This window comes from Globicephala melas, chromosome X (genome assembly GCF_963455315.2).
Source record: "Globicephala melas chromosome X, mGloMel1.2, whole genome shotgun sequence".
Lineage (NCBI taxonomy): Eukaryota > Metazoa > Chordata > Mammalia > Artiodactyla > Delphinidae > Globicephala > Globicephala melas.
The window spans coordinates 18989624-19012932 of record NC_083335.1 but is presented as its reverse complement, the minus strand read 5'-3'; the positions used below and the strand labels follow the sequence as shown (position 1 = coordinate 19012932).

Genomic DNA, 23309 nt, shown 5'->3' with positions numbered 1-23309 from the left:
TCCTAGCAGTGCTGATTTTTAGGGATATAACTTTGTGCAAGTTGTAAAAGCTCTCTCAGCCTCAGTTTTTCCAAGTATAAAATGGGAAGAATAAGACTACCTCATAGGAATATCAGGAAGATTAAATGAGATTACAGATGTAAAATGTTTGGCATTGTGCCTGGCCTATGGTCCACCCTCAAAAAATGCAAGTAATCTTATTAATCTCATCAGTTTAGTGATTCTCCTGGGGCAGTTAGATTTGTAGCAAAGATGCCTTGTGTTCCAGAAATGTACGAATAGGCAAGGGCCCGGTGCCTCACAGGTGTGAATCTGTCCTATAAAAATCTTTACTCCAAATCCCAGAGATATGGGAACCCTTCTGAAGGAAATAATGATATTTAATTCAATCAGGATTCTATTTTCCTCATCCTTATTTTCATTCAGCAGTCCTGTTCACTCATATGAAAGTGTATTGTCAAAATAAGCAGTGTCTTGCCTTTACTAACCTATAAAGCTATAAATAAAAGAGCAGACACCTTGAGTTGCATGGTAAACAAAGGGTTAATATGGTCTCTACATGTTGTCCTTCTTTCTCTGAGTCATTGATTTTGGAAACAAAATAAACAACCCAACCTTACTTGACATTTTAGGGCAGCAGAGCCTTTGGGGGTCACAATTTCAAATCTTCCCCAGTACCTGAAATGAACTGTTGTGACTAATATTGCTCTGTCACCTTAGTCCATTGCCTTGTTTGAAATGCTAATACTTGCTGATAAATGCTAATAAATATAAAGTGGCTTTGATGTTCTCATTTCTCTTCAGAAGTAAAGTTATTATAAAATAATTTTGCAGTTTCAGAATTTAATAGAATAAGGAAACACTGTGTTTTGCAAGAGAATAAAACAAATTACTCTTTACATGGCATCTTTAAGAAAGAGTTTTCATCGGTGTTCGAGAAATAAGTACAGAAGTTTAGGTAAAAGACATTTGAGAAGACTTTCTACCTCACTTCAGTTTCTTAGGGGCTTAGATGCAAAGTTAGAGTTGATTGTCAAGGGCATTGCCAGCTTTCCTCAGCAGAGTTCATAGTATATGTGTTTGCTGTCATACCTAAATGAAAGTTAATACGATTGCTGGTCTAGGTTTTGATATGCTGGCAGAACTTCCATACAATTAAAAGCATCACGGGCTCCTTTGCAGGCTATAGAAAATTTTGCCCTCACAGTGAAAGACATGGCTCAGATGTTACAGTCCTTTGGAACCGAACTGGCTGAGACAGAACTACCAGATGATATTCCCGCGATAGAAGAAATCCTTGCAATTCGTGCTGAAAGGTACCACCTGTTAAAGGTATGTCTGATAGAGGGGACAAACCAAAATTTCCCATGGTCTTTCTTTTGATAGAGAGATGTTGAGTGTCCATTTCACACAGATTGCTGGGTAGGGAGACAAAGGAGATATTTATATATTATAAAGCACACTATTAAAAAAAAAGAATACAAGAGGAAGATGTCCTGGATATGTTGAATCGAAGTGTCCCTTGTTTAAATGGTGCATTCTCTTAAGCAGCTATTTATTTGTAAATAGAATAGTTTATCAATGCTTCAGAATAAGAGATCCACAGTCATTTTTGTTGCCATGCATTCTGTATCTTATAGAAAGGCCCTCTCATTTGGAAAGCTAGAGTGAGGGTCAAGAGGCAGACAGGTGTTCTGTTTCAACATCCAGCAGAGGTACACTGTGAAGTGGAGAAGGAGAACTTGATGAGGAGTCAGGAGGCCTGGTTTCTTGTCCCAACTCTGCCATATACTAGCATTGTGACCAAGCCAAACATGGCTAAATTGATTACAAGCTTTCTTTTCCACAGAGTACTAGTTCCTGATGTCTTCTACAATAGACCATAGCTAGCAAGTTGATCTTACCCTCCTCCCCAGTTGTCTGGAGTGTTGTGTTGTGAAGGATTCTGAGTCACGTTTCAGACAGTCACCAAATACTTTTAGATTCACTTTCCCCCAAAAGTCTGAGCATGATCTGAACAAGCACCAGGCATCCCTGTAAAACTCATGTCCTTTGTATGATAACAGGCATGCTGGGGGCACTGACAGATACAAGCTCTATGTGGAGGTGACATTTTTATGTTAAGAAGAGGAGAGAAATGGAAATTTTGAATCATAATCTAAAAGCAAAACTCTATTCAAGGAAAAAAAGCTCTGTCCCTCACAAGTTGAGTGACTTGGTCATTTGCTTACCCTCTCTGAGTCTCAGTTTCCTTATATGTGCGATGGGGTTGATGATGATGATGATGATACATGCATACCTTGTAGGGCTGTCGTGAGGATGAAATGAAGTAAGTATCTGATGTGTATCAAACAGTGTTTGACACGTAGTTGGCACTTCATAAACAGTAGCTCTTAATGTTTATGTTCTTATTTCGTGTTGGTATCTTGGAACCTGTTCCCAGAAAATACATGGGCACCCAAATTTTTCCTTAAAGTTTCAGAGGGCCTTTGCATCTCCTGAAGGGAGTGCTAGATCACTCTTAGATCCCTAAAGGATCAAGATCCTTCTAAGGTTCAGACCTTCTGAATAGAAGTACATGCTTCATGGTGAATTCATTAATCCAAACGTGAAGTAACAGAGTACTTATGGCCGGCAGTGATTGGTAACAATTAAGGATTTGTAGGAAAGGTATCTAACTATATCTGAATATGCATTAAATATTATTTGTAACTGTATGCTTTCTAGTGTGGTAGTCTTTATTACAGTACTACTGCTTTATTGGAGCACATTAAAAATATTAGCAAAATAGAATAGAATAAATTAGAACTTTCTTTTTTTATTGAGGTATAGTTGATTTACAATACTATATTCGTTTCAGGTGTACAGCATAGTGATTCACAATTTTTAAAGGTTATGCTCCATTGATAGTTATTGTAAAATATTGGCTATATTCCCCATGCTGTATCCTTGTCACTCATTTTATTTATTTATTTTTTGCTCATTTTATTCATAGTAGTTTGTACCTCTTAATTACCTACCCCTATTTTGCCCCTCCCCCCTGCCCTCTCCCCACTGGTAACCACTAGTTTGTTGTCTGTATGTGTGAGGCTGTTTCTTTTTTGCTATGTTCACTAGTTTGTTATACTTTTTAGATTCCACGTATAAGTGATATCATACAGTATTTGTCTTTCTTTGTCAGACTTACCTCACTTAGCATAATACCCTCCAGGTCCATCCATGTTGTTGCAAATGGCAAATTTCATTCTTTTTAATGGCTGAGTAATATTCCATTGTATATATACACCACATCTTCTTTATCCATTCACCTGTTGATGGATACTTAGGTTGTTTCCACATTAAATTGGAACTTTCTTTTTTTATTAATTAATTAATTTATTTATGGCTGTGTTGGGTCTTCGTTGCTGCGTGTGGGCTTTCTCTAGCTACAGGGAGCGGGGGCTACTCCTCGTTTTGGTGCGCGGGCTTCTCATTGCAGTGGCTTGTCTTTGTTGCAGTGCATGGGCTGTAGGTGCTCAGGCTTCAGTAGTTGTGGCACACGGGTTCAGGAGTTGTGGCTTGAGAGTGCAGGTTCAGTAATTGTGGTGCACGGGCTTATTTGCTCCGCGGCATGTGGGATCTTCTGGGACCAGGGCTCGAACCCATGTGCCCTGCATTGGCAGGTGGATTCTTAACCACTGTGCCACCAGGGAAGTCCCTAAATTAGAACTTTCTACCTGTGACAGAAGGAGGCTACAAATCGAGCATGGGGTACTTCTGTCTGTAAAGATCTTATAAAATTAGTGATTGCAAATCCATCTCAATAGGCAGGGCTTCTTGGAGATCCTCACGGCTTTTGGATTCTGTGATAATGAGGTATTCCTTGATTTTTCACTTATGAAAGCAAAGGCCGTTCTAGAACTGCTGTTTCTATTCTGCATGCTGTTGCTGTATGCTTCCTTTTCCCCAGGTCATTCAGAATAGGTTCCCAGCAGGCTGATTCATCCTATTTTGCCTTTGTACAGAAGGATATTACAACTGTAACCAAAGAAGGAAAAATCCTGCTAACAAATCTGGAAGTGCCTGATGCCGAAGATGCTGTGAGTTCAAGACTTGAAAATCATCAGCAAATTTGTGGTGACTGGCAAACTATTAATAAGTGAGTAGTACTCTTTTGGGTTTAGAGTTACTTATTTTATACCTTTGAAAGGGAATTATACATTGTTGCTGCTACCTGTTAAGTGTGAAAGTATTCCTGGACCTCTGGGGATCTGAGAACTCCTTCCTGAGATGTCTCACGGAGCTTAGTTTGCTCAGAGAGGAGGTTCTGTGGACACTGATAGTCTCTACCTGGACCAAATGTCATGGGCTGTGACTTTGCCTATAATTCTTAACATCCAGACCAGGTTTATCTGCATACCTGCAACACAAATCGTTGTTTTAATTATGACTTTGCTTTGTTAAGATTGCTCACTCAAGTACATGATATGGAAATAGCTTTTGATGGATTTTGGGAAAAACACCAGCTAAAAATGGAGCAATATCTGCAACTCTGGAAGTTTGAGCAGGATTTTCAAGAGGTCAGTTAAAACTTTCCTTGATACAGTGTTTTTCATTATGCTGGAGGTTCTTGCTCCCTGATCATCAGAAACAGTCTTGCAAGGTGCCCATTTATACCCCCAGAGAGGTGAAAAGAGGCAAGTGTGAGTGAACCTTGACTTAGAATGAAGAAAACAGCTTCGAAAATGCCAAGACTTCTACTTCTCTGGCTTAAACTCATTTCTTATGAGAAAGCACTTAAGTCCTAACATAGATGACAGGGATAAAGTTGCTATCTACACTGATGTTTGATATTCAAATTTATTTTAGATACAAAATGCTTTTGGACTATGGGATAACTTTCCAAGGAAATAATACCAACTTCTTTCATGATTTTTTTTTTTTCCCCGGTACGCGGGCCTCTCACTGTTGTGGCCTCTCCCGTTGCAGAGCACAGGCTCCGGACGCGCAGGCTCAGCGGCCATGGCTCACAGGCCTAGCCGCTCCGTGGCATGTGGGATCTTCCCGGACCGGGGCACGAACCCATGTCCCCTGCATCAGCAGGCGTACTCTCAACCACTGCGCCACTAGGGAAGCCCCTTCATGATTTTTTAAATACCATATATCTATGCTGACCATATTTAATATAATCTAACGAAACATTTTTTTCTGATCCAGCAATTTATTTTCTATGGAAAGCCTGATGGATGAAATTAAATCATGTTTAATTATACATTATTTAAAAGGTTATAAGTATATTCTAGTTCCATCCTTCTGAAAAATCCATCCCATATGGATTTATTTTCTTCTTTTCTTTAATGGTCAGCATCCAAGCTTCTCCCAGTCTCTGTCATAGTATTTTCCCACAGATCCAAGGAAAACTCACTTCTTTCTCTTGCACGTGGTCAGCTTGTTCCCACCCATGAGTGACTGACTCGTCTGGCAGAATCAGTTGGGGGAGCGGCACTGCGTTCTGAACCCAGGGCTCAGTTACTACCAGCCTTTTCCCTCCAGTGATTCAGATTTTGAAGTGCGTGCTCTCCAAGAAACCTTTCTTAAAGAGAGAATAGGTCAAATTGCTCTTGGGCCTTCCAGATTATTTGTGTCAGTCCCTCCTCCCCAACCAAACACATGCAAAAACAACACTCTTCCTGAATAGACCCATTGCGCCTCTACTTATATGTTAAGTAGAGGTCTATATTCTGTTTTGTTCAATGTGGGCCTGAGTTGCCTCCAGGTTAAATTCTTGCCCTGTGGTTATAGTCTGTTTCATGTAGTCATTGTTGCCTCCGATCAGTATTGCTGTTGTTTGTCTTGGATTGTAATCTCACTGACACGATCTGTCTCTCATAGTGACATGCAGATGGGTTCTGGCTTTTTAGGAATTAACTAAATAAAGGCTTAATTGGCAATTCAAACTTACAAGAAAAAATTGAATATTCTCAAACTTGAGATACTCTTGAAGGTACAGAATAGGAATATTTTCTTGCATAATCACAGTACAGCAATCAAATTTTGTACGTTTACGAATAATGCAATAGTTTTCTAATTATCTGCCATCAGTATTCCGATTTTGTCAATTGACTCAATCATGCCATTTATATCATTTTCCCCCCTCAGCACAGAATCCAGTCTAGAGAGTCAGGTATTGCATTAAGTTGTCATGTGTCTTTAGTCTCCTTTAATCTATAACATTTCCATAGCCTTTCTTTGTCTTTTATGACACTGACATTTTGGAAAAATACAGTCATTTTTAAAATAAAATATTCACCATTTTGAGTTTGTCTGACATTGTCTCATGATTAGATTAATCTCCGCATGACCAGCAAGAATACTGCATAAGTGATGTTTCCTTTGGAGGGTATCACATCTGCAGGTAGATGAGGTCCATCTGCCCCTCATTGTTGGTAGGGGTTTTGATCACCCTGTCAGAGTGTTGTTGAATTTCTCCAGAGTATAGTTACTTTTTTCCCTCTTGCAACTAGTAGACAATATGTAGGGAGAAAATTTAAAGCCATGCAAATATCTTGTTCCTCATCAAAAATTCCCCATCCAGTTTAGCATCAATTGATGATTCTTGCTTCAAAGTATGATGGTTGTGAAATGCTGATCTTCATATCTCAGTGTAGATATGTCATGGAGTTGTAACTGTTTCAGGCCCACCAATAGGAACAAGAGTACAAATCATTTTGAAGAAGCTAGAAAATTGTCTATCAAGAATACTGTCTGGGGGAGTTCCCTAGCATTCCAGTGGTTAGGACTCTGCGCTCTCACAGCTGAGGGCCCGGGTTCAATCCCTGGTTGGGGAACAAAGGTCCCACAAGCTGTGCAGTGTGGCCAAATAAATAAATAAATAAAGGGGGGTTTTAAAAAAAAAAAAGAATGCTGTTTGGTGTTTATCTATTTATTGGGCTCATGGCTTCCTAGTTTTTAATTCATTACTGTTCTTAACTGTTTTGGTGTTTCCACCTGACTGCTGTGTCCTTGTGACATGTCCAAACATTTTGATCACTTCTTTACTTCCTGGCATAAAGAGATGTTCTAAACTAATCTTATTCCTACTCTGCTTCAGCCCAGGAACCAGCCAATTTCCTGCAAAGTCCCACTTTCTTTTTCTGGGAAATGATATTAAAGACCAAGATCTGGGTGCTAGGTGTGCTCATTGCTACTGAAGGGTCTTTGTTTCTAGAACCATTCACCATAGAGCTAGGGAATATATATGCATGTATATACACGTATATATACTTCCATACCTGTCCATATACACATGCCCTTACATGTACATAGTGATCTTTTATAAATCATCAGTACACACTGATGTCTAGCAGGTTAAATTTTAACAGATTAAATTGATTTCTGTGAATAAAATAACTGAAGACATTTTCCATATGTGCGATTTTTCCATATTGATGTTCTTAATTACTAGCATTTACTACAAAACTTGATTATTAAGGGAAAATGCTTAATAATTTATATGCTTTTAAGACTTTTTCTCCCCCTTATTTTTAGCTCGTGAGTGAAGCTGAACTTCTTTTAAACCAACAAGCAGAGTTGGCAGATGTAACAGGGAATATAGCTCAAGTAAAACAAAAAATTAAAAAGTTGGAAAACTTAGATGAAAATTCTCAGGTAAGATTACATTTTAGATGTTCTCTATATTTATGGGGTATAATAGTCACATTTTGATGTTTTTTAGTAATATAAACCCTTATTATAATTAATCTCTCATAGCAACAATCTGTATAATTGGTTCAGTAATATTGGTCTATATTCTGTTTTGTTCAATGTGGGCCTGAGTTGACTCTGCAGTTATGTTATGTAGTTGTAACTGTTGCAGGCCCACCAATAGGAACAAGAGCATAAATCATTTTGAAGAAGCTAGAAAATTGTCTATCAAGAATGCTAAACGCGGGCTTCCCTGGTGGTGCAGTGGTTGAGAGTCTGCCTGCCGATGCAGGGGACATGGGTTCATGCCCTGGTCCGGGAAGATCCCACATGCCACGGAGCGGTTGGGCCCGTGAGTCATGGCCACTGAGCCTACGCGTCCGGAGCCTGTGCTCTGCAACGGGAGAGGCCACAGCAGTGAGAGGCCCGCATACCGCAAAAAAAAAAAAAAAAAGAATGCTATTTGGTATTTGAAAATGATGGAAACATAACAATATAATTCCTTAAATAACCATCATTTGATATATGCAATTGAACCAAACATAGATTCATACAGATAGATCTACTTAGCCTTACCAGTTGTCCTCATCTATACATTGGGGATGTAATGACCTACTTTTCAGAGTGATTGTGAGGATTTATTTAGATGCTGTAGATAAAACACTTAGCACAGTACCTGGGATATATGGATATATAGTAAGTACCCACAAGAGCCAGCTATCATTGTTCTGCTGGTCTTAAAGCTTGGACTCATGGCTTTAATACTCAGCACATTCTAGCCTTGCTCTCCTGTCTCGTATGTGAGAGTAAGACCATTGTTTTTAAGGTGTGTTCTCAGCAAACAAATAGATTTATGGGTGTACCACAAGCATCTAAAAACCAAAATTGAGAGGCAGCAGTTGTGGTGCCTAGTTCTGAAATTGTGCTTGTAGATCTTTGTGATCATGGGGCAACTTACAAATCTTTATGGTATAGGAGAAAGAGAAGGCAAACTGGCTTGCAAACTAGGGAGCTTTGAATTTTTTGTTTGGTTTTGTTTTGTTTGTTTTCATTTTGTTTTGTTGTGTTTTGAATAAGTTTTAGTTTTAATTGTGGTAAAAGACACACAACGTAAAATTTACCATCTCCACCATTTTGAAGTGTACAGTTCATTGAGTGTATTCACGTTGTTGTATAACAGATCTCCAGAACTTTTTCATCTTGCGCTATACTGGGTGGGGCTGGGGGACGGTCAGTAGTTGATAGAGTAGAGACTAGGCTGCTGAGATCCCTTTTGACAGGGAAACCCTGTGACGGTCACTTCATGTGTGTAAAGTACTCAGGTAGATGCTGACTAGACCTAATGGGATTTCCAAGACTGAAATGATATGAAATCCCTTAGCTTTCACTTGGCTTTTGTGTACCTCATTTGATATATGCGGTTCTGTTCTAAATCTGTACATACCAAGAGGAACAAATCTAATCCACATTCTGGGCAGGCTGGTTAATTTTCTGTTTCTGTGACCAGAAGTGCATGAGCTTCTGATGACATCACTGCCATAACTAGTGACTGTAACTGGAGGCTTTTTTTGCAGCCAGCAGAAGTATGACAACAAACTGTATATTTGGCAATATATGTCTCTGGTTCGACCATTTATGCTTGTTTAATTGCATTCTTTTCTCCCCCTCTATTCAGAAAGAGATCATGCAGTTTTTGTTTCCCTTCTTTCTTAAAATCAGGACCTGTTAGCAAAGGCCCAGTTCGTGATACTACATGGACACAGGCTCGCAGCAAGTCACCATTACGCCCTGGATTTGATCTGCCAGAGGTGCAATGAGCTACGTTACCTTTCTGATATTTTGGTGAATGAGATCAAAACCAAACGGATACAGCTCAGCAGGACCTTTAAGATGCATAAAATCCTACAGCAGGTAGTGTCATAGGACATGGTGCATTTCTGAAAGAGAAGATACTTTTTTTTTCCCCTGGGTCCTTCTCAGAGGCTATGGGGCTAAGGTCTGGTATAGCTTTGGAATTAAATTTGTAAGAAGTCTGAAGGACTGAGTTTGATTATGCTTGTTTACTCCGTCTACTTTGCAGTATTCAGAGCAGGTCCAGTATTGTACGAATTTTGGCCTCTGTTCTGAATATTGACGTGGTGGTGGCAGTGGCTTCCTCTATTTTGGGTCCATCTCTGTAGCCTCTGCCCTGGTGATAGTTTGCAATCAGAACACTTAAAAAAGCCCTGGGGGCATTTTGCTAAAGCCTGACACTCATTCCACATTTCATAGTTACAGCAATAACAAATTAAACAGTGATTGGAAACTATTCCTCCATGGCTTGTGGGTCTGACCCCTTTGATGATTAGGCGGTGAAGAGAAGTTGTGATCATGGCAGTGGAATGTGAAATAGGGGTGTCACTTATAGGCATCGGATCTGAATGTGAGCATTCTAATCTGTACATCTCCTTCTCTGGCAAGGAAACTTTTATCCTTGTCCTTGGCAATCATTATGCACTTATATTACACTTGATATTTTGCGAGGAGTTTCATATTTCAATTATTGATTTTGTGAAAATAACGTGCAGCTGAAGTGCTGGTGTTGAGAGAATGGTCAGACACCTGCTGCAGAATGAATTCCTCATTATGAAATGAGTACAGCACTTCCCACACTTGGCTGGGTGTCAGAAATACCTGTGGAGACACAGAGACTTGTGGTTGCCAAGGCGGAGGGGGGGTGAGGGAGGGATGGAGTGGAAGTTTCAGATTAGCAGATGCAAACTATTACATATAGGATGGATAAACAACAAGCCCCTACTGTATAGCACAGGGAACTATATTCAATATCCTGTAATAAACCATAATGGAAAAGAATATGAAAAAGAATGTATGTATATGTATAACTGAATCACATTGCTGTACAGCAGAAATTAACACAACATTATAAATCAACTATACTTCAATTAAAAAGAAAGAAGAGGGGGGCTTCCCGGGTGGCGCAGTGGTTGAGAGTCCGCCTGCCGATGCAGGGGACGCGGGTTCATGCCCTGGTCCGGGAAGATCCCACATGCCGCGGAGCAACTAAGCCTGTGCACCACAACTGCTGAGCCCGCGTGCCACAACTACTGAAGCCCACGCGCCTAGAGGCCGTGCTGTGCAACAAGAGAAGCCACTGCAATGAGAAACCCACGCACCGTAACGAAAAAGAGCAGCCCCCACTCGCTGCAACCAGAGAAAGCCCGTGCACAGCAATGAAGACAACACAGCCAAAAATAAACAAATAAATAAATAAAATTTAAAAAAAGAAGTACCTGTGGAATGCTGTAAAAATATAAATGCCTGGCTTACAGCCCAGAGCTACTGAATCAGAATTTCTGGGGGTAGAAACCGGATATCTTTTTTTTTTTTTTAACAGCTCTGAAAACAACTCTGATTCACAGAAGCCAGAGCTGATAAACACTCTCCTAAGGGACAAACATATTTCTTCTTTATTCATTCATGGTTTGTGCATGTGTGTGATTTGCTCACCAGGCTCACCAGTGCTGTGATGAAGGAGAGTGCCTTCTGGCTAATCAAGAAATAAATAAGTTTCAGTCTAAGAAAGATGCTCAGAAAGCCCTCCAAGACATGGAAACTTTTCTTGAAATGGCTGCACCCTTTATAAATTATGGTCCTGAAGCCCTGCAGTATGAATTTGATATGATTTTATCCCCTGAACTCAAGGTAAGAGGCTTTTGGGGGCAAGTAAACAAACTTTAAAAAACTATAATTGCACTAGTGTTGATAAGAGTTTTACTGCTTCACAGGTAACTTTATATCACGTTGCAATGACACAGTTCTCTCAAGGATTAGGGGTTGTATCAGGGCCACTGTTAGGCGTCAAAGAATCCAAAGGCTTATGTTTGCCTTGTAATGAAGAGTAATTTCCTTTCTGAATTCTGACTGCAGTATTTTTAATTTTTTAATTTATTGTTTATTTTTATTTTTTTGGCCACACCACGCGGCACGCAGGATCTTAGTTCCCCGACCAGGGATCGAACCCGTGCCCCCTGCAGTGCAAGCGCAGAGTCTTAACCACTGGACCGCCAGGGAAGTCCCATGACTGCCTTATTTTTCAACTCTTTTCACATACTAGGAGCTCTCACATACATTTTCTTGTGCATCCTTGGACTAAGGCCCAAAACTGTCCTAGAATATTGGACCCATATCAAGAACACTCTACCCAAAACATCTTCCCTTCGTGCTGCAGTGACTACCAGCAGATGCTCTGGGGACACAGATCTGGCTTTCCTACTCAGTTTGAGGATGAAGAGATGAGGGAAGGATCTGTGTCTTCTTGGGGAAGGGGGAGCAGCAGAGGCCGGTGTTGGCAGGGTAGAGAGCTATAGGTTAGTTCAGCACCACCCTGTTGCAGCTGCCATGAAGCCCTGTCTCCACATTGTGGATAAGAGCATTTGTGATGCTATTTGCTGCTAAAATGTCTCATTGACCCTTAAGTTTGGAGCAGTATCTAAATCCATTCTTAGCCGCAGATCTGAGGGGAATACTCCAGAAGATCACAAACATGGCGATAACCAAGTGATTCTCTAGCTGCCTCAAATCATCAGTGGCTCTGAGGAACCTTTTACGACATGGTGAACTATAGAATGTCCTGCAGGCTAAAATATAACAAACTACCGTGATAATGCTTAACCTGGTGGCTTTCTCGTACCAAACACGCCTTCTTTTCAGGCCTTGATCCCCTTTCACCCAATGAAGGGTAAATCACTTTATGCAGTGACCTATTTCATGACTGCTTGATAAATTTCTTCTTCAAGTTGTTTTGGCTGAGACCTTCTGGTTTTATAACCATGTGAAATAATGCATTAATCTGTTTCCCATTACTTTCCTAAATTTCTTCTAGTTATATATTAAACTCTATATTAATTTTTTATCTGTCTGAGTCTGAGAAATGTAATAGGATTTGTAATGACCCCCATTTCAGAAACTATTTCATAGAATTCTTATGCAACCTGCAGGTTCAAATGCAGACCATACAACTCAAGCTTGAAAACCTCCGAAGTATATTTGAGAACCAACAAGCCGGTTTCAGAAACCTGACTGATAAGCACGTGAGGCCAATTCCATCTGTAGTACCTGCTTCTGACAGTTTGATCAGATCTAGAGAACCATTTTTTTCACCTGAACAAGGTAGAGTATCTTACATTCCCCTTTTCTATCTCTTCTTTCCCTGCTATTGTTTACTTTGTTACTCTTGATGTAAATACTGAACTCATTCTTCAGTCCCGAGAAACTGAAATTTTATTTTTAGCGTCCTTGGTCATGTACAGATTACATTGCACAAGGCAGGAGTTGTGATAGAGATTATCGTACAATAATTAAACATAGTAGTAGTATAGTATAGTACAGGATGGTGCACATCTGGACTGAATTGCCCAGTGTTGCAATGAATATGAACATTATACTAGCATCAAACTCACCCTTTTCTTCAGCAGGTAGAGGAAAGCATATGAAACTGGTATATACACGCATGTATTTACCACTTCTTGGGATAAACTATCACTTGGTTCTTATTAGCTTCTAGTAAGTGAATGATAAGATAGATAGATAGATAATCGAATGAATTGCCTTTTCTAAATGGGCACAGGTAAATTGAGTAGTTTCACTGGTAATTAACTGTTACAAAGTTCGTTTACTCGTTTTAATCTTTGTAGAGTAGTGTTAAACATGTAATATCCATTTCTGTTTTCTACGTTCTATGGGATAAAAAAAATTATCCTCACTGTGATGTTGAGCTACTGTGGAAATAAGATGACTATTGCCCCAAGGTTTTTCTTGAGCTGCCTCTGGGGCCTCTTAGGGGAAAGAAATTTGGCCTTTGGGGCCCTAAGTTAGTTGAGTGGGTGAACATGGGACTAAATTCGGTCTCTTTGATCTGAGAGAATCAGAGACTTCATTAATGATGGGAACTGCTTTGAAAATCAGAGAAAGCCTGAGCCAGGCATAATGAATATAAAAATCCAGCTCAGCCCCAGCATGGATCAGATTAAAATGAGGTGATGAAAGCAGATAACTAGGCTAAGATGATGAAAGTTATATAGTTAATAGTTATTAAATATAAAAATATACTCACAAGTCAAACCATGAACAATGCCATAAATAAATTATACTAAGAAGATACTGGGAAAAAGAATAAAAAGAACAAACAACCAATAGGGCATAAAAACCAACAGCTATGAGAATAAAAATAGAATAGGTTGATATTCCTGAACAGAAGACAGAGCTCAGATTTCTGGCTCCATTCATGGGTTATGTGACCTTGGGCAGTTCACTTAACCTCCTTTGTTGGTTTTGCCTTGGTTTCCTTGTCTGTAAAATAGGAGCAATAATACCTACCGATTTCAAAGTGTTGTTGTGAAGACAAAGTGGAAAAAAATTGTAGAATATAAAAAAATACTCAATAAACTAGACTATTCTTTCCCTCATGACTAAGGCCTCTTGCTTTATGGTCTTCCAAAAGCTCAACTCCTCTGAAGGCGTTCCGAAAGCGGCATGCCTCAGGTTGAGAAATAGAGCTCTGAAAAGACTGCCTAAGACCCACTCAAGGCCTTAGTCACTAAAAGTACATTTTGTTTTGTGTTGTTTCATTTTTTTTCTTTCTGATATTCTTATTTAATGGCGTTACACTTTCTTTCTGCAGTGGGAGTTGGATACTCTTTCTTTCAAGCATGTAAACTTTTTTCAAAAGGTACCCATCTTTATTACTTTTCATCAGTACATTTTCTGAGTTTGTGTACGTGTGAAAAACCAGTTTGGCATCTAAAACCAGCAGCAGTTCATTCTTGCATTCTGCCTAGGATTAACTTTCTCCTTTTTTTCATAATAAGCATCCATTATTCTCTCAGTACTAAAATTACCTTGGAAAAAAACTATATAAAAAGTAGATTATTCCCTTTCATCAAATGACCACTCATAAGACGAAAACAATTGGCCATGTTAAAATAAATCAAGCTTGCTTTCATTGTAGAGACTCTCTGTCACCCAGAATAAAACTATTTGTTGGGAGTAGCTTGAATTTGCCTCGGTTTAGAACTGCCTAATGTATTTATAAGGAAGAAGGCAGCTTACTGAATAAATGACATGGATGGATAAATGATTTTATCTGTTATCCATCATGGTTTCTAAATTAAATCAGAGCATTATTTATGCTACAAACACTGTTCATCTTACCTAATTGGTCTGTGAGTAGTGGGGATTCTAACAATCAGTTCCAAATAACTCTTCAAGACTTTTAATTGCTAAGCCAAATATATAAGATTTGGTAAAAAAAAAAAGATTTGGTCAAATCAAGGCATAAGTGTTAATTTTTTATAAAATAAGTCAAACTGTTTTTTTGTTGTTTTTGTTTGTTTATTTTCATTAATTTGCATCAAATAGAATCTTGTATCTAACACAGTGCCTGGCACCTAGCAAGGTGTGGTAACTATTTGCTGAATTAACATTTCATACAGAGGGAAGTTATGGAAGAACATTGTGTGCGAGGGGTAAGATGTGGTCTGAGCTCCCAAATCTGTAACTTCAGAGTCTCCGCTTCCAATTTGCCTCCTTGAATTTCCTACCGGCAGCTCAGTCTCAGCGAACCCCAAAACTGATGCCATTTCTCCTGCTCCCCTTTCTCACTCATTCCTGACCTCTAATCAGTCCAAAAGACCCACTTGTTTCCATCCGCCCTGCTAGCCCTCACTGCCACTTCCGGAATCCAGCCTAACAACCATCTGTTGCCTTGGCAACTACAACAGTCTCCCTGTTTCCCACTTTCTTTTCTTAAATGCCCCTAGTTGTCTTGCCTTTTGGACTTTACACCTACTGTTCTCTCCTACTCTGCCATCAGATTTCCTATCTCTAGGCCTCTTCCTTCAGGTAAGCTTTTCCTTCCTGCCTCTCCTCCTCCCCTGCACCCCAGTTCGGTCAGGTGTTCAGGCCATGGCATAAAAAGCCCCTCTTCATTTCTTCTCAGCTTTAGCGTCATTGCCTGTTTCCTGTCTCTCTTGCTAGACCGTAAGCTCTGTCAGAGCAGGGACTGTGTGCAGTTCACGTTTGTATGCCCAGCACCAGACACAAAGCTTAGCAGAGAGTATAGGTGCTTAAGAATTTTATATATATATATATATATGTATGTATATATATATACATATATATATAGTCATATTGTTAAAAGAATGAATACATCTACCTTGCTTTTCAGAAAAAGGTGCATTCTTCATAAGTTGTGTATATATTCCTTTTTCATCTCTTAATGTATTTGCAAAGAATTAATTAGTAAAGCTAATAAGTAAAGCTCCCTAAGTTTCCTTTATAAGTATCTTTGGATGTCTGTATATCAAGTTTCTTTAAAGTGATGGGTATCAGTATTTATTGAGAAATTGATTTTATATGGTAATTGCCACTAAGTCTAATTTATATTTATCTATTTACATATATATCGTGTAAAGGTCAATATTCCCATATAGAATATATTTTTAAGTAAATGAAAGTGAAGGATAAGATTTAGAGAACTTAACAACAGAGTCTTTCCCTGAGCGGGCCTTGTCATGGCTCCCACCGAGGAGGAAAGGACAAAAAGTCTAGTCCTTCCAGCAGCCCTGAGAATTAGGAGCCTAAACGGCCTTGTCTTTTTTTTTTTTTTTTGCGGTACGCGGGCCTCTCACTGCTGTGGCCTCTCCCGTTGTGGAGCACAGGCTCCGGACGCGCAGGCTCAGCGGCCATGGCTCACGGGCCCAGCCTCTCCGCGGCATGTGGGATCTTCCCGGACCGGGGCACGAACCCGTGTCCCCTGCATCGGCAGGTGGACTCTCAACCACTGCGCCACCAGGGAAGCCCAGAAATGTTTTATATAGTGGTTAGAAACACGGATTCTGATAGTAGACTTTATGGATTTGGGTACCACTTTTGCTTCTTGGACAAGATATTAAGCTTAGTCACCTATAAAATGGGGATAGAAGTAGTACCTATTGCTCAGGGTCGATTTGAGGGTTAAAAAAGAAAATGCACGTGTAGGGCTTAGAATAGTGCCTGGCATGTAGTAAGTGCCAAATAAATGTCAGAGGCTATAATTGTTAGTTAAATTGAGATTTTTTTTCCGAAATTCTTTTTGATTCAGTTAATCAGTGAGCTACCATCTGATTAAATGCTTATGTTATCGGAATGAACACTAAACCTGCGAATAATCATGGGTACTAACACCTAGCTTCGTGCTTGCTCGGCAATCCAGCAAATGTTTGATGAATGAGAGAATGGGTGAATACATAGCAAAACATGCTCTGTAAGAAGTTGAAATCATATAGATAAGTCTAACTAATCATCTGTTATGTATAGTGTGATTTAAAAGTACTAATATAAACATGATGGAACATTAATGTCTCTGTAACACACATGCACGTATTTTTATGAAAAGTGTTGATTTTAATTCTCGTTTGAAATTCTTCTTTCATATTTCTCTACCAGGGAGGAAGACTTGGAGACAAAATCAGAGCAACATAAAAGTAAATATCATTAATTAATTCAAAGTTGGCCTTATTGCTGTAGTTGCAGAATTGGGATAGGGACTAAAACCATATTTTTTCATTCACTAAACCAATATTGTGCATTTGAAAGCCAACTTCATCGAAAAGAAAAAGCTGCTGTTGCATTGTGTCTAATTGCAGTACTGGCGTAGCCCCAGATATATGAGCAGTTTCTCAGGTCTTGGCTGAAGTTCAGAATAATTGCTGTAGAACATCTCACATAAGTTCCAGCTTCTCATTCCTGCCCCCACCTCAATTCACCTAAACAATTGTTGCATCTTCTTACAAAAGGAGATTTCTTTCCTAAGTGATTCCAGTCCTGCAAGTACGAAACATGGACAAAGGACAGATTCTAATGGACCATCCCCTTGGCTCAAAACAGACATCTATCCATTTCTTGATAGATTTAAGATTCCTTCTCAGTTAGCCATGATATTCTGGTATCTGCAGAGAGTAGCCTCCTCAAAACTGCAGCACCCTACGTTTTCTTTGTGTGTTCTTTTTTAAAAATAATTAATTAATTAATTTTGGGCTGCATTGGGTCTTCGTTGCTGTGCGCGGGCTTTCTCTAGTTGCGGCGAGCGGGGGCTACTCGTTGTTGCGGTGTGAAGGCTTCTCATTGTAGTGGCTGCTCTTGCTGCGGAGCACGGGCTCTAGGCGCGCCGGCTTCAGTAGTTGCAGCACGTGGGCTCAGTAGTTGTGGCTCACGGGCTCTAGAGTGCAGGCTCAGTAGCTGTGGCATGCGGGCTTAGTTGCTCCGAGGCACGTGGGACCTTCCCGGACCAGAGATTGAACCCGTATCCCCTGCATTGGCAGGCGGATTCTTAACCACTGCACCACCAGGGAAATCCCGGCATGTGGGATCTTAGTTCCTCAACCAGGGATCGAACCTGTGCCCCCTGCAGTGGAAACACGGAGTCTTAGCCACTGGACCGCCAGGGATGTCCCAGTACAATCAACTTTTTATGAATTAACCTCATTTTCCCGAAGTGCCAAAGAAATGAAACATTACTTAACATATAAAGTAAATGGTAATGAATATCTTAAATCTGTCCTCTTAGGCAACTAAAATAATTTTTTTAACTAGTACATATCAAAGTTATTTCTGAAAAAATCATACTCATAGTGTTACTTTTCAGTGTATCTATACAGTTAGAACGTAGAAAACTTAATTTGAGCTAGAGTTCCATGAAAAAGAACTATACCTACGTAGATGCTAATTTCACTTTTATTTTCATTTCAGATTGAAGTGGTGCATGATTGTCAGGAGAAGAGAAGTTCTGCTCAGTCCTCCAGTTTGGACAATGACAATAGCCTGGATATTTTAAAGAAGTATCTTTTATTTATTAACATACACCCATATATATACATCTACCAGTAGGAGGCTCTGATTCAGTGTTCAAGGCAAATGTGCTTAGAATTTTGAGTTCACAGAATGGGGTTCTACTGGATGTGATGAGAAGTATACTAGAGAAGGTGTCAGAAGTCCTGGATTTAGGCCTGGCCAACCTATATTCTGTTTATGTGACTTGAAAATTAACCAGATCTTTTCAGAATCTTAGTCTCCTCTTTTATGAAAGAGGTGAGAGTGAATGGGTCAGTGTTTCAAAAACTACAAAGGATTATGTAGATATACAATGTGATTTTATAGGTGCTAATAAAAATCATCGTTTTGTTCACTTTTATATTATTATGTTAATATTCCACACATATGAATATTCACATTTTAAACTTTATGTCACAGACTTTTGAGTAAGTAACCAGTATTTTGGAGCAAGTTATGTATATAGTCAAAGATTGTTAAATGTTAATTCTTAGAAGTGTAAAAATTTAGAAGAAGCCAAGGATAGAAGTTAAATTAAATGGGTAACTTATATTGGGGAGTGAGGAAATAAATTTTAAATATGATGTCAATTAGAAATCACATTGGAAGGAAAATGTATTTTATTTTAAAAAGACAGTAAAAAAATTACTACAGAAACTTAAGTATGATCTATATTTGAGAAAACCAGTATAATCATGTCTTGGAGAATTTCAGAACATTACTGGGGAAAAAAGGAAAAATTGTGCCTAAAATGCTAATATTATTTTTTTCTGAGCAAGAGAGAGGGAACTATAGCGCAGAAACTGTGCTGTTCAGAAAAGTATTCCCAGCTTTTGCGCAGCGGCAGTATCATAGCCAATGAGGTTTATTCGAGGCGCGATTATTGCTAATTGAAAAAAGTATTCCCCAGATTTTTAGGAATAGATTTTGTGAATTTTTAGTAAATGATTCTTAAGCTTAGTGAGTTAGAAATAAGATGGGGTTTTTTTCTCTTTAAAAATAACTCCTGGGGCTTCCCTGGTGGCGCAGTGGTTGAGAGTCCGCCTGCCGATGCAGGGGACACAGGTTCGTGCCCCGGTCCGGGAAGATCCCACATGCCACGGAGCGGCTGGGCCCATGAGCCATGGCTGCTGAGCCTGCGCGTCAGAAGCCTGTGCTCTGCAACGGGAGAGGCCACAACAGTGAGAAGCCCGCGTACCGCAAAAAAAAAAAAAAAAAAAAAAAAAAAAAAAAATAACTCCTGAGCCCCACTCCTCTTTTTTAAAAAAAATTTTTAAGAGTCTTGTGCGTAGTACTTACTCTAGAAACCATAGAATTAATTTTATATTTTGATGATAAAACCAAACCATTAGTAGTTCCCCTGCATTATTAATTTTCATCTTTGACAATTTATAATGATAATAAGTGAAATGTTGCAATACAATTCTAAAGCCATAAAATAACTGACAAACGTGGTCCTTTCATTTTAGCCACGTCCTAAATGAGCTGGTACAGACAGAGAAGGTGTATGTTCGGGAACTATTTGCTGTTTTGTTGGTAAGTGACTCAGATCGTATTTTCCTGTCGTTTAGGAAGTGCTTCGGGCAGACTTCTCTTTTTGTCTCCTTCCTTGATTGTTAAATGTGCATATTCAGGTTCTCCCTCAGCAGTGAGAATTGTGGGTTCAGAATTTGTTACAGAACAGATAAGCTGTTCCCTTAGGAATACAGCAGATTGTTATCATTATTCCCAGGGTGCTCTTTAGAGATTGTGATGTAAAGCGTTAAGTATGGGAGAAAAACATTCTCTTGATACAAATGTCATAATATTAATTTGGTCTGAAAAAAACTAAACAATTATTGCCTGTTTAAGGAGAAGTTAATGACCTGTAATATCATTTTTCATACCTGGTTTCTATTTTGTCTCTATTTTGTTTTCCTATAAGCTACCCTGAAGGCCAAAGAGCTGTCACTTTATTCTACCCATTGAGTAGAAAACCTTGACTTCCTTGTTCTACTATCTAAAATAATAATAATAATAATAGTGGATAACTTTGGGAACTAGAAAATTTGAATGTTAAAATTTAAACAACTTTACCCATTAATCCCATATATGTTCTGCTATACCTATATCTTTGGAGGCCCAATCAAATGTTGATGTAAATATTTTTTAAATGAATAAATGTATTTATTTTGGGTAGGGCTATAGAGAGGAGATGGATAATCCAGAGATGTTTGACCTTATACCACCTCTCCTGAGAAATAAAAAGGATGTTCTCTTTGGAAATATGGCAGAAATATATGAATTCCATAGCAAGTATGTAATTGCTGAATTGAATTTTCTTTTTCGTGATTTTTATTTAAAAGGTTATTGATCAATTTAGCGTATTTCACACAAAATCATATCATTTTTTTCTTTGAAATTTTTACAGCATTTTCATGAGCAGTCTGGAAGATTGCGTTGTTGCTCCAGAAAGAGTGGGACCTTGTTTCCTGGAAAGGGTTAGTTCAATGATTATTTCAAAATAGATAAATATAGGCCACCAAAAGAGCAGGTCATTTTACAGATTTAGAGACAAGCTGGGCATTGTTTTTTATGTCTTTATGTTTTTGGAGGAAACACATCACTCCAGCAAGTATTTGAGGCTAAACCAAGTTTTGTTACAGGAATGGGGTATTCGAACGTGCAAATGGCCATTGTATTCTGTGGTATCAAATGCTACAATGGCTCAGCTTGTGTCCACTGACCCCTGGGTGATCCCAGGAGTCCAAGGACCATCCTGGCTGTGAAGATGGGAGATTTGGGATCATCTCAGCACAACCATTCTTGGCTTGGTTAATTTTTAGCCTAAGAGATGCCTTGATATTCCCCTCTAATACATGTGAAGTCTTTGAATCAAATGGAGTCTGGCTTTCAGACACCAAGGCATCTATCACAGGAACTTTGCAAAATGGGGAGCTGTGTGTTCCTTTTATTCTACAAGATCATTCAGGGAGGCTCATTTCTCTACGTCCTAAGAGTGTACTTAGTACAATTGACTTCCCAGGCTTTGTAATCATACTCTCTTCCATTAGAGTTTTCTCTCACAATGTTCTCTGCTTATCTAGTTCCTCCTCTTCTTGAAAGATCAGTTTTGTCTTGATTTGAGAGTCAGTTTGATAGAGGTGATCACTGAAAGCTTCCAAGGAGATATCTTGTCTCAGAAAGCGTTTATGGCGTGAGAAAATAATAAGGATAAGGCAGAACCTTTCTCAACATATCCAAACTTCAAACGCGTTTAAACCATGGCCAAATTCCTCCCCAACTTCCCTAAGCAACAACCACCTCTCTTTCCTTTGAACTGTAGTACTTAATGTCTGTGCTACTCATTGGGAATTTTACATTACTACGCATCTTTACACATATTCATGAAATCTGCTCCAACTAGATGGAAAGCTCATTGAGGCAGGGTCCATATCCCATGTATTTTTGTATCTCTAATAAGGTCAGCATGGTTCTTGGCGATCAGTAGGGGTTTAATAAGTGCCTGTTGGTCTGTTCATTCATTCAACAGCCATCTACTGAATACCTACTCTGTGCCAAGCACTTTACTAGGCAATGCGGAATACCAAGACCATCCGCATAGAAAGACAGGGAATCCATTGTGTACAGTGTGAGATGTGGTATATTAGAGATATACAAAGGGTCCTATAGGAGCCAAGAAGAGGTGCATCTGATATTGACTGGAGGTATAAATGATGGTTGTGTAGAAGAGATGACTCATGAGATGAATGCTAATGAGTGAGTAGGAGGTAGCCCATTACATGTGGGTCAAATAAAGATGATTCCAGGGAGAGAGAATAGCATGGGCAGATGCCTCGCAGTGTTATGGTACAATGATGATGCTCCGAGGGACCAAAGACCTCGGGAGTTACTATAAGTTCATTCACTAGGGAGTCGAGAGACTGAAAGCATAGAAGGAGCATATTTCTTGGTATCCTGTTACCTCATAGTAATGAAAAAAGTAGTCTGTTTTCATAGTTCATTCAAAGAAGACTTTTCTGCCTCTGACTTTTCTTTTCTCCCTCTAACTCTTAAACTTGGTAAATGGAAGTTATGAAATTCCTTGGATAATTATGTGTCCCTGTACCTGGTCTGATGGGCATGCTGTTCTTGGAATATAAAAAGAGCTTCTGACCAGCTGCCAGTGTGACAGGCCCTTTAGGCCACATTCCCTGTGATGCTTGGCCATACTAACCCTTGCTCAGGCTTCCTTGATAAGAAAAGTACATGCTCACAAATTGCTAATACCCTTGAATTTTCTTTTTATCACAGAAAGATGATTTTCAAATGTATGCAAAATATTGTCAGAATAAGCCCAAGTCAGAGGCAATTTGGAAGAAGTATTCAGAATGCGCCTTCTTCCAGGTATAGTAATTGTTCAGGTATTGGATGTACTCTCTGTGGAAGATACTGGGATATTTCTTATTTATAAATTCATTTTCTGCTTTAAATAAGTTATATATATATATATATATATATATATATATATATAAAAAGGAGCGGTTTGACCCACCCCCAAGTATGCATACATGCGCACAAACATATATGCTGCTCCCCAGAGGCAACTATTTTCTGCTCTTTTAGCTACTTCTTTCGGTCGTTACCTCCATACCTCCAAATATCATACTCCTGTTGCTGCTTCCCATGATGGAAGATGAGGAGTTAGCTTTCTTTCATTGTTCTTGGCTCCCCCCCCACACACACCTTTTCCTCCAAATAGTCCAATCTAGTTATGTTGT

At 39.2% G+C, this 23309-nt stretch overlaps 1 protein-coding gene and 1 pseudogene across 7 annotated transcripts in view; both read left to right on the top strand.

The window, feature by feature from the left end:
- MCF2 (MCF.2 cell line derived transforming sequence) overlaps positions 1 to 23309 on the top strand; it is a 64129-nt gene that overhangs the window by 10693 nt on the left and 30127 nt on the right. For 4 of the 7 annotated variants that reach the window (XM_060292587.1, XM_060292592.1, XM_060292590.1 and 1 more), the window contains 14 exons: positions 1183 to 1332; positions 4005 to 4138; positions 4445 to 4559; positions 7528 to 7647; positions 9403 to 9594; positions 11194 to 11385; positions 12681 to 12852; positions 14363 to 14410; positions 17167 to 17204; positions 18469 to 18557; positions 20019 to 20085; positions 20729 to 20844; positions 20960 to 21029; positions 22843 to 22935. In XM_060292587.1, the coding sequence (XP_060148570.1) occupies positions 1183 to 1332; positions 4005 to 4138; positions 4445 to 4559; positions 7528 to 7647; positions 9403 to 9594; positions 11194 to 11385; positions 12681 to 12852; positions 14363 to 14410; positions 17167 to 17204; positions 18469 to 18557; positions 20019 to 20085; positions 20729 to 20844; positions 20960 to 21029; positions 22843 to 22935 (1596 nt within the window). The remainder of the gene's footprint in view (positions 1 to 1182; positions 1333 to 4004; positions 4139 to 4444; positions 4560 to 7527; positions 7648 to 9402; positions 9595 to 11193; positions 11386 to 12680; positions 12853 to 14362; positions 14411 to 17166; positions 17205 to 18468; positions 18558 to 20018; positions 20086 to 20728; positions 20845 to 20959; positions 21030 to 22842; positions 22936 to 23309) is intronic. The other 3 variants (XM_060292591.1, XM_060292588.1, XM_060292589.1) reach the window with 2 other exon arrangements.
- On the top strand, positions 19379 to 19505 carry LOC115846184 (U4 spliceosomal RNA; annotated as a pseudogene).